Below are 11,206 nucleotides of genomic sequence, written 5' to 3' on the forward strand. Positions count from 1 at the left end.
GTTTATCAATTATCTCTCATTTGAATTTGGAACAAATTCTCCCTTCCTTTATCCATTAATGGCTGGCCACCTTAAAGGATAAAATCCATGTGGTATGCGCCATTATTTGCAGGGGATAGAGCAAGATTATGCATTTATCCAACAGTCTAATTTTAACTCAAATTCTAATTATAATATAAGTCACACTTAAAACAATTTGAATTTCAAATTGAACAACTTATCAAATAAGTTTAAATAGATAATTCCATATGTGTTCACACTATGCCTTACATTCACACTATGTGAACACCTTCACATAAGTGGACCAAAATTCAAACTTAAATTTAAATAATCACATTATTTAAATAATATTAATTTTTAATTAATTATTCTCGATTGTTTAATTTTAGAATTCTGTAATTCTAAAATTTCTATTTTGCCCTTAGTGTCTTATAGAATTATAAGGATGACGTGAGGACTCATAGACCTATAATTTCGAGCTCTAATAAAAATTAATAATTAATTAAACACTTTAATTAATTAATTAATCTTGTTAATTCCAATAGTTACTCCACTATAAACTTAGAATTACACTATCGTAATTATAGACATAAATTACTTCTAAACTATGAAGTGTCCATTTGATATAGTCACTACATATAAATCAATCATCCATAAATAATTCATAATTAAAGATAGGTGAAATCCGTTAACCTCTCTAATTACATATTTATCCTTGAGTACCATTAATTCTCTAATTAATAGTATATTCATAAAACACATTCATGAATACGAGTTTGTTACTTATTCAAGTACCGAATCAACCCTCAGGAGAATTATTTATCTACTTATTTTTCAAGAAGGAATGGATTCGGTCTCGTATAATAACATTTCCAGCTACCTACTTCATCATGTCTCTAAAATACAAGAAATAGGATTCAGGATCTTAGAATTCGTACTGAGTAAATCAAAAGATACAAATTCCTAAATAGGATTTTACTAAGAACTCAGTATTAAGATCATTTCATATATGACTATCGATAGACTTAATTAGAATTTCTATACTTAACGAAAATTATCAGAAATTCATATTGCGTCTGTGTCCCAGTTCCACATAATCTCATTATGAGAAATACACTCATTCAATATCTCGCCATATTAACAGTGCGGATAACACTGTTCCATTCTCAATGGGAATGACATATATTAATAATGTTTTAATTAAATATTCTAAACTTTAATTAAATTCATTACGAACATCATTTTTATTATTATCCTTAAATATTATCCTCTCGTATATAACACTTATATACAATGTTTAAGGTCACATAAATAATCATAGAATTTTTATTGATTTTCATAAAATATTTATAAATATATGCACATAAAACAATGAATAAACTCTTTTATTAAATAAGTAATACATAACCTATTACATCTCGTGCTTCTAGGATACCATTCTCAACAGTTTTGGTATGGCGTGGGCTCGGATGTGGTGGGGCTGTGATGGCTCCGGTGGGCTCTCCAATGGTTGGTGGCTGGAATTGGTTATAGAGTACTCATGCGTGACTGGCGTTGAGGGACCCCATGTCTACGAACCGCAACGGTGATTGCTCTCTAATTTTGTGTTTTGTGTGTTTATTGTTATTTTCTATTATAATAAAGGCGACGTGTGTTCGCTCTTGTGATGTAATAAGGGGGGTGGTCTCCACACCTGTCCCTCGCTTATTTTGTTGTTTATGTATGTCCACTGATAGAATGGTTTTGCTAGAATTAGTTTTAGGCTGTGTAGATGTCCTCTCTTTGTGGAGGTTTATGATGTGCTCTTATAGAGCTATGAGGTCCTTTTTTTTTGTAGAGCTTTTAGTGTGCTCGTTCGTAGTATGCCGATGTAGTTTCCCATTTTCGGGTTTCAGTCATGCGTTTTACTCTTTGAAGGACCATGACGACTGTTTATTAGTTTTTTTATTTAAAACAATTCCTCTTTAAAAAAAAAAATAGTTTTTGACTTATTTAACAAAACATGTTGAAAAGCTCTTCTAAAATAAAAAGTTTTTTTTTTTTTTTTATGGAAATTAATAAACATGTTTATGCTCTGGTTTTATTAAAAAGCCAAGCCATCTATAACGAAGGGAGATACAGCCATGCACAGTCCAGTCAAAATCAGAATAAAAAAAGCTCTTTATTATCCAAATACTGATTAAATTTTAAATAGTAAAAACACAAGTGCTCCCAAACGGCAAAAAAAAAAAAAACATACCGCAAAAGCAGGATGACGTACACAAAAACATGGAACAAGAAATTCAGACGCTAACCAATGATTTTTCGTATTATTGTAGGGAGCTTGATTCTTACAATTGTCTATAATGTAAACTTGGAAAATGGCATCCTTATTTTAAATATGTTTCTAACGATTGCATTGAATCCTCCAATTAATGTTAATTGTGGTAAATCTGATGGATGGAAAAGGAAGAGAAAAAAAAAATGAAAAGAAATTAAGTGGTAGAGAGAAACATTTGGCATCAAAGGAGTTTAATTAAGCCCAAATAGCTTAAATAGCAGCCCAAAAGACTTCACCATGCCCACTATTCACAGGGGCCACAAGCTAGAAGCTGATAAGGGGCACTGTCTCTACTGGTCCCAAAGTACATCTATAACAGAATATCTCCAGAATATGTTAAACGTAAGACATATCTTTTGACATCTATATATAAAGGTCTCGTTCATTTCATCGATTTAAATTTTTAATTTTAAATTTTTAGAGTAAAAAGCTCTCAGAAAATGTTATATCTAACTTTTTCTGCTACAGTAAAAAGCTCTTAGAAAATGTCACATCTCAGCTCGAATTGAAAATTCGAATCCACAAAGTGAACGAGACTTAAAGTAATGCCATACAAGATAATAGTAAATCTAGCTTCTTAGAATTATATTACGTCATTGAAAGTTGCAACTACGCTTTGTTGCATTTTTTCAAATAAGTATTTATAAACGAAAGTGTTTATGTCATATGAATACAAACTCTTTTCCCATATTTGATGTTGTGATTCTTCTCACATAAAAAAACGGCAACAAGAGTTTCAAAATTACTCAAATATCATTGCCCGATAGATTTCTCTCATTGTAAGTTGCAACCACGTTTTGTTGTATTTTTTTTTTTTTTTAATAAATGATTGTGTTTCTGTCTCATATTGTACGAACTTCTTTTTCTCCGTTAAAAGCTATGATTCTTCTCATCTTAAAAAGGACAATAAGGTCCCGTTCACTTCGCTGATTCGAGTTTAGAATTTGAGTTGAGATATGACTTTATGTGTGAGCTTTTTACTGTAACAAAAAAGTTAGATGTGATTGTTTGTGAGAGCTTTTTACTGTAGAAAAACTTGAATTCTAAACTCGAATCAACGAAGTGAACAGGGCCTAAGATTTTTAAAGTCAATCAAATAATTGACTGATCGAAAGAACCAATTTGATAAGATATGCATATTACCAACTAAGCACCACATGTCCCAAATCTCAAATTTTACAACCAAAACATAATTGAACATTAATTTGTCTCTTCGACTCTACTTTAGAACACAAATGTTTCTACCCTGCCAGTTGGAATTTCGAAAACTTGTAAAAATTCCACTTTAATTTCGAATACTTGGATTAAGATATATCAGAATGTTAAAGTGGTGTGAAAATTAAAATAAAAGACAATTTAATTTAACCCTATCTTCAATCAATTTAGTGCTTTACGAGAAATATGGAAGGTTGCCAAACAAATGTTAAAGAAACCAAAACCGCATTTAGTAGTTAAAAGTAAAAACAATGATAGTGGATACCTTATACACGTTTTTGAATCATCATATTAAATAAAAATCATAGGAGATTAATAAAAATATAAAAATTTAACGAAATTTAATAAACATTCACGTTAAGTACTTTTCTACCACTGATCACACAAATCCCCTTGGTGGTGGTTATTATTATTATTATTATTATTATTATTATTATTATTATTATTTATTATTTTTTTTTCTGATTAAAACGGGGATCATAAGGTACTTCGACCTTAGACAATTCCAGGAACCACCGAAGAGTGGCAAAGGCCTATTCTCCTTTAGTTGATGGCTTAGTTTGGTAGTGCTGTAGATTTTAAAAAAATTGATTTTAGTTGTACTGAAGGAAGAAGCAGCTGTTACAAAAAGCAGCTAAGTGTTTGGTAAACTATAATTATAGTAGCTGTGTTAGTTCCAAAATCAGTGTAATAATGTTTGATAAATTATGAGATTGAATTGCTGTAGATAGTTAAAAATTACGATTATATTATATTATACTATAATATATATTACAATATAATATATATCTATTATTATATTTAATATAACACAAAAAAACTAATATAAAAAACTATTATTATATAATTATGATATAGAATATAATAATATTATTAAAATAATAACTGAAATAATTGAAAATAATGATTATATTATACTATAATATAATATATATAATAACAATATAATATATATTTATTATTATATTTAATATAATACAAAAAACTATTATTATATAATATATTATATAACTATAATATGGAATATAATAATATTATTAAAATAATAAACGATTATATTATATTATACTATAAAATAATATATATAATTACAATATAATGTATATTTATTATTATATTTAATATAATACAATAAAACTATTATTAAATAACATATTATATAATTATGATATAGAATATAATAATATTATTAAAATGGTTAATATAATTACAATATTGTAAAACATATTATAATATTACATAATATAACTTGTGTAATACACTATAATATAAATAATATTAGAATTATAAGATTATATTTATATTTATCATATTATATGATAAAATAATATGATATTATTTGTTACAATATTATTATTATATTATATTATATTATATTACGAGTCTGAAGTTTAGATTAGGAAGATTGTAAATTTTAAATTTTATTAGGAGTATTATGAGTATTATGAAAGTTTTATTAATTATACTATGTTGATTTCCGCACAATTTAAAAGCTAAAGTTGTCTTTAGGCTACTTCTGATTTTGACTGTAGATTCTTAAAAAATTCTTCAAGAAGTACTTTTGAGAAGATTTACCAAACACTAAAATCAGCTTTTGCTAAAAACATAAACTGATTTTAAAAGGAAAAAATAATACAGAGCTAAGCCTAAGTCCTCAGTAATTCAATCAGCTCATGAGCGTATTAATGGGCAAACAAATATGATTAGATAATGCCGCATTTCATATACTATTCTTCCAAAGCAACTGCACACACACACACACACTAAGCTCCTGTTCTCGGAATTACACTGTGTGATAAAGTCTCATACTTTAAGTGGAAATTTAACAAAAATATAAATATAACAAAAATCATATCAAAATTTTAAAATCTGTGTTCTAGTTTTTTTTTTTTTCGATTTTTTCTGGATTTGTGGAGTTGTATTACTTTTTGGATTTGTTGTGAATTTTTTGTGTGTAATTTTATGGATGATGTGTAACGCCTCAACCTTCATGGGTCTACCTTGTGGGATCCTGACATAGTCAGGCTTTATACTCGTTACTCATACGTATTATTTTTTCTAGGCACCTAGTGGCCCTCAAGGATTTTTTCGCGTTTCCCCAATACTTGAATCCAAGACCTCATTCCTTATAAAGTTATTAAATTTAGTGTTGGGTACCAATTGATTTAGATTCTTAAATCACTCTTAGGTGACTATTGTCGTGAATATGGCGGTTGTCTGCCGGATACTATTAGGTATATTGTTTGGATATTGTTTTTGTGGCCAGATACCAATAGGTATCTCAATTCGATACTAATATCATATTTGGATACCGATTAATATATTAAAAATATATTTAATATTTTAAATATAATGTGATGAGATAACTGTAATATTCTGTACAATAATTCTCCTGACCTATTCATTTAAGCTTAAAATCTGTGGCATGCTGTTCCCTTTAAAGCCATGTGTATGTATGTGCCCAAAGCCCATAAGAAAATAATGAACAGAAATCCAATACCACTGGCCACTGGCCACTGGCCTTCCACTAAAAACCATGAACCCAAAAAGTGATTCCTCTCTGCAACACCAGATTCAATAGATCTCAGCCCTTCATCTAGGCCACGTGTTCAAATCCCACGAACATTTCAATTCATGTTACCCATGGTTTTTGGGGGACAGCTTTGTCCTAAACCGGTGGATTCTGTAAATCTCCATAAGAAAAGAGTCTTTCAAAAAGATATTTATTTGATAAGAAATCTCAACTCAAGATAAAAGTCACTTTCGCTCTAATTTCATGGATTCTTGTGTCAGTTCAGAAAAAATTAGTGGATTACGTGACCAAATCTTAGGCCTTAATCACATGCGCTAGACTGACAAGTTAGTAGTCGAAGTTACCTTTTCACCCTTAACAAACTTGAAATGTCCCCTAATAACACAAGGACATTTTGGGAACAAAACCTGATCAAGAATCAACCGGCAACCGACAATAACAGAAACCTTAGTGAAAACAAGTGTCCGAGGCACTAGAATTGGAAGTAAACCATCAAACTCTGAGAAAGACTACCTGACCCTTTGATTCACCAACTCTCACCTAAAAAAATTGGTTATAAATAACCCACCAAATCCCACAACTTCAATTCATCCAGACACTTCAAAATATCTTTTCTTTTCGAAGAGTAGCTTAGTTTTGATCAGTTGTTTATTTCTTCAGATATTATTTCTACATCTTTTTATTGTTTTACTTTATAGAAATATGGCAAAGAATGCAGCTCAGTCACCCCTTGAAAAGAGCAGCTTGGCTGCTCTTGACCAGAAGCTGGCCATGGCTCAACGCTGCGCCCAAGGTTTTTTTTTTTTTTTTTTGGGAAACTAATTAAGTTGCATAATTTCTGCTATTGGTTATGGACAGTTTTTGTTTCTTTAGTATTTTCAAGCTTAGTCTATTATATATTTAGTATAAAAGTGACCTATTATATTTTATCATGTGGGTTCATGATTTTAAGCATCATTTGGTTCCTAGAAAATTTATCTTTGCATTGGTTGAATCTCAAAGAAAAAATACCATGCCTGTAAATAAAATTATGTGATTAAGGTTTGGTGTTATATACTTTATTTCCCTTTTAGCAAGTTTGGTTGTTTTGCATGAAATCATTAAAATGGTTAACAACTTTGGCTGAAACTGCTTTATGGCCACAATGAATAAAGCTTAGTATTTTTAGATGATATGATAATTTACATTTTACCATTTTTCTCTAAGATTTTTTTTTTTTTTTTTAAACAAAAACAGAAGGTGTGAAAGCAGGAGCCAAGGCAGCTGTTGTTGCTAGCATTGCAACTGCGATTCCAACGGTAAGTCTTCAACCTCAAAACCTTTATATACCTCATTTACTATAACATCTTTGAGTTTTCAAAACCTTTCTTCTTATCTTGTAAAAAAAAAACTCAGGAAGAGTTCCCCAAAAAAGAACCAATAAATAAATAAATAACGAAGAGTTGTGTTTTTTTTTTTTTTTTTCTCTGTCTGTTTGTTTTTTTTTGTGATAGCTAAAAGAAATGACAAAAAGATACTATATACTTTAAAAACGTCATTTACTATAACGTCTTTGGATTTTTAACACCTTTCTTTTTATCTTGTACAAAAACGTAATGGCGAGTTTTTTTTTTTTTTTTTAAATAATTTTTTTATGTTAACTAAAATAATGGCGTAAAGGAATTAAAATATTTCAACAAGAAGTTTATCATTGAACTCTTCCGAGCTTACAATCAACACAATTTGGTTGCAGTTTGCTAGTGTGAGGTTGCTGCCATGGGCAAAAGCCCATCTCAATCACACTGCTCAAGCCCTCATAATCTCCACAGGTTACAATCTTCATCCTCATTTTTTGTAAAGATTTATTTTGTTTCTCTTTTAAATGCATATATATACATACATACGTATATATATATATATGTATACTTATCATATATATATATGGTGTATAAGAGATTTTAATGATCTGATGGCAGTGGCTGGAGCGGCATATTTCATAGTGGCTGACAAGACTGTCCTGGCTACAGCTAGAAAGAACTCCTTCAAGCAAGCCTCTAACAACATTGAAGGATGATTCAAATTTCCATCACTAGTTTCAAAGTCTGGTTGTTCCCCAATGGTCTAAGTAAACATTTATTATGTAATTCCATCTCCTTATAAATAAATAAATATGGGTTTCCTTAGATCATGAGAACATCTAGCTATTACCTATTGGGCCCTACCCCAGATTTGATATTATGTTCCATCTCAATCCAACTCCTTTTGCATGTGAGGAACATAGTATTCAAAGTTCCATCATAGGAACGCCCAAAATATGGGCTTTTTCTTTATAAAATGATGAGAACATAAATATATACAAGAGTTGGTTAATATTTCCATATAAATATATACAAGAGTTGGTCAATGTTTCCATATTCTGCACTTTACAACTGATCTATATTACAATAATAGTCCCAACTTTTTAATACCAACTGATATAAGAGTAATCATCGTTCACCAGTCAACAAAAATTAAAAAAAAAATAAAATTGAATCTACCAATTGAAAGATGACAAACAATTGACACGCAGTTTGGGATCCTAGGAACCACTTGTATCACCAATAGTCGTTGCATGAACAAGAACCATTCTTGAAGTGGTGAAACCGGTTTCGATCTCTGGCTATGATTTCCCTATTGAAGATCTTGGATATCAACTTTGTAGCTGAATGGCAATTCCCACATACACGAAGATTCTTTACAATTCTAATTGTTGTCCCTGGCTTTGTACTGATCAAACCAAAAGCAATGGCCAACTTCTCACTATGATGACTCAAGGAACCTTCTTTTAAATCTTCATCCATGTCATAAAGAACCTCAGATGTATCTGGCACAAACCCAGAAATATCCAAAAGCCTATCGATCTCATTCAACATTTTGTAAATATCTTCGCTTAGTGGATGTACTTTATCACCTACAAGAAACTCATGAACCACATTATCCACCTCAATAGAGGTACATCCAGGAACTTTCTTCATTCCTTTATCATGTAGCTTGGTTCTTATCCTTGCTACATCATCCCATCTACTAGCTCCTGCATAGATGTTTGACAACAGAACATAAGGACCGGGATTTCCGGGTTCTAATTCGGAAAGACGCTCCGCAACAAATTCACCCAATTCAACACGCCTGTGGGCTCTACAAGCTCCAAGCAGAGAACCCCAGATAGCACCATCCGGCTTCATCTCCATATTCTTTATTAGGCTCTCTGCTTCGTCGAACAACCCAGCTCGACCTAGAAGATCGATCATGATACCGTAGTGTTGCAGTTTCGGGGAGACATTGTAATCTTGAACCATTGAGCTAAAATATTGGCGTCCGATACCTAACAGACCAGCATAATTGCAAGCAGATAAAACAGCAACAAAGGAAATATCATCCGGCTTAAAACCCTCGTCGGTCATTTTTGAGAAAAGCTCAAAAGCCAAACTCGCATGACCGTGTACCGCTAACCCGGATATCATTGCATTCCAAGAAGCCAAGCTTCTTATTTCCATGCCATCAAAGACTTGCTTCGCGGCGTCTATGTTTCCAGATTTTGCATACATGTCAATGAGACTTGTCCAAAGGGAATTATTGGTAAAAGTATGAAACTTCTTGTCAATATAAGCGTGAATCCACTTGCCAAGGTCAAGTGCACCCAAGTGAGCACAAGCGGGAAGAACTGCCAATAAAGTCACATCATTGGGCTCTACATCAGATCTGAGCATTAACCGGAACAATGCCAAGGCTTCTTTGTAGTCACTCATATGAGTATATCCACCTATCATGATATTCCATGACACAACATTCCTTTCCCTTAGACCATCAAATAAGTCTCGAGCCGTATCTAAATTCCCACACTTTGAGTACATATCAACAAGTGCATTTACAATGCGAAGACTTGAACCAAGTCCACGGTCCCCAATCCAAGACCGAACCCAATTGCCCGATTCTAGATTTCCTGACTGAGCACAAGCAGAAAGTATAACCACAAAACTACTTTCATTTGGCTTCACATTTGCCTTCACCATCTCCTTAAAGAAAGCCAATGCCTCATCAAACTGAGCACTTTGAGTATACCCCGAGATGATCGCATTCCAAGCCACAACATCTCTGGTCGGCATTTCATCAAAAATGCCCCGAGCCTCCTCCATCCTACCCCTCAAGGCATAGCCGGTGATTAAGGCTGTGAAAGAAACCGCGTTTCTAACAGGACTCTTATCGAACACCAAGCGTGCGTTATCCAACATACCATTTTGCGCATACATGTTTATAAGAGACGTGCTTATGAAAACATCAGCGTCAAGTCCAAGCCTCAAGATTTGGGCATGGAGCTGTTTCCCTTCATGTGCAGCCCCGAATTTCGTACAACACTTCAAAATAACAGGAAAAGTATGAGAATTCGGTTCAACACCAGAAACGACCATTCGGACATAGAAATCAATAGCTTTTGCGGGGTCGGATCTCAAAGAATGGCCGCGAAGGACGGTGTTCCAGATGAAACGATTGGGTTCTTCGATGGTGTCGAGAATGGCGAGTGCGTAAGAGAGGTCGCCGAAGGGAGAAAGGGAGCAGAACTCGACGAGCTTGCTGAGCGCGAACTGGGTTTTGTGGAGGCCGGTTTTGATGATGTGGGTGTGGATTTGTTTGAGAGTTTGCAAGCTTTTGCATTTGGAGAGAAGGTTCAGAGATGGATGGCTTTGAAGGAGCTTGTATGGAGGGTCGGAAGAGGGTGGGACGTGGAAAGTGGAAGGTAAAATGGGAAGTGGAGATGGGGGAGAAAACGCCATTTTCGTCTTATATTGGATGATGCCAACGGCCAAAAGTTGGAAGTCACTCTTCAAAAAACGGTTTGGGAACTAGAGCTTCCTTAAAAAAATGTGTAAAAAAATAAAAAAACCTAAAATTTTAGCTAAATACCGCGTTCGTCCTTACATTTGTAAACTAATATATTTTTTATCCCTGATATTTTTTGAGAGAATTTTCACCATATTTATGTATTTATAATAATAGACGTGATTTTCTCACATTTAATTTTTTTTATGTGTCTCACCTAAATTTTTTTTACGAGTCTCACCTATCTGAGTTGGTTATTGACGGTGTGTGTGCTTTTATGTTAGATTTATTTTTAGGTTGTGTTG

The 11,206-nt window shown here is 32.5% G+C and overlaps 2 protein-coding genes across 2 annotated transcripts; one reads left to right on the forward strand and one right to left on the reverse strand.

Moving 5' to 3' along the window:
* The first annotated feature begins 6,646 nt into the window (after window positions 1-6,646).
* Window positions 6,647-8,399, forward strand: LOC21389399 (early nodulin-93). The gene is made up of 4 exons (XM_010102638.2): window positions 6,647-6,861; window positions 7,305-7,366; window positions 7,801-7,876; window positions 8,024-8,399. Exons 1-4 carry the CDS (start codon window positions 6,771-6,773, stop codon window positions 8,119-8,121), a joined length of 327 nt encoding a protein of 108 aa, XP_010100940.1. The 5' UTR covers window positions 6,647-6,770; the 3' UTR covers window positions 8,122-8,399.
* Window positions 8,400-8,587: 188 nt separating this feature from the next.
* Window positions 8,588-10,926, reverse strand: LOC21389400 (pentatricopeptide repeat-containing protein At1g08070, chloroplastic). The gene has a single exon (XM_010102639.2). It carries the CDS (start codon window positions 10,853-10,855, stop codon window positions 8,642-8,644), a length of 2,214 nt encoding a protein of 737 aa, XP_010100941.1. The 5' UTR covers window positions 10,856-10,926; the 3' UTR covers window positions 8,588-8,641.
* Window positions 10,927-11,206: the final 280 nt, after the last annotated feature.

Source organism: Morus notabilis, unplaced genomic scaffold, assembly GCF_000414095.1.
Source record: "Morus notabilis unplaced genomic scaffold, ASM41409v2 Scaffold477, whole genome shotgun sequence".
Lineage (NCBI taxonomy): Eukaryota > Viridiplantae > Streptophyta > Magnoliopsida > Rosales > Moraceae > Morus > Morus notabilis.

Bases quoted from the DNA above. Each gene is read 5' to 3' on its own strand.
- LOC21389399 (XM_010102638.2), top strand. From the start codon at position 6,771: ATGGCAAAGAATGCAGCTCAGTCACCCCTTGAAAAGAGCAGCTTGGCT. The intron at 7,367-7,800 runs GTAAGTCTTCAA...ATTTGGTTGCAG, and splicing joins TTGCAACTGCGATTCCAACG to TTTGCTAGTGTGAGGTTGCT. The intron at 7,877-8,023 runs GTTACAATCTTC...ATCTGATGGCAG, and splicing joins AGCCCTCATAATCTCCACAG to TGGCTGGAGCGGCATATTTC.
- LOC21389400 (XM_010102639.2), bottom strand. From the start codon at position 10,855: ATGGCGTTTTCTCCCCCATCTCCACTTCCCATTTTACCTTCCACTTTC.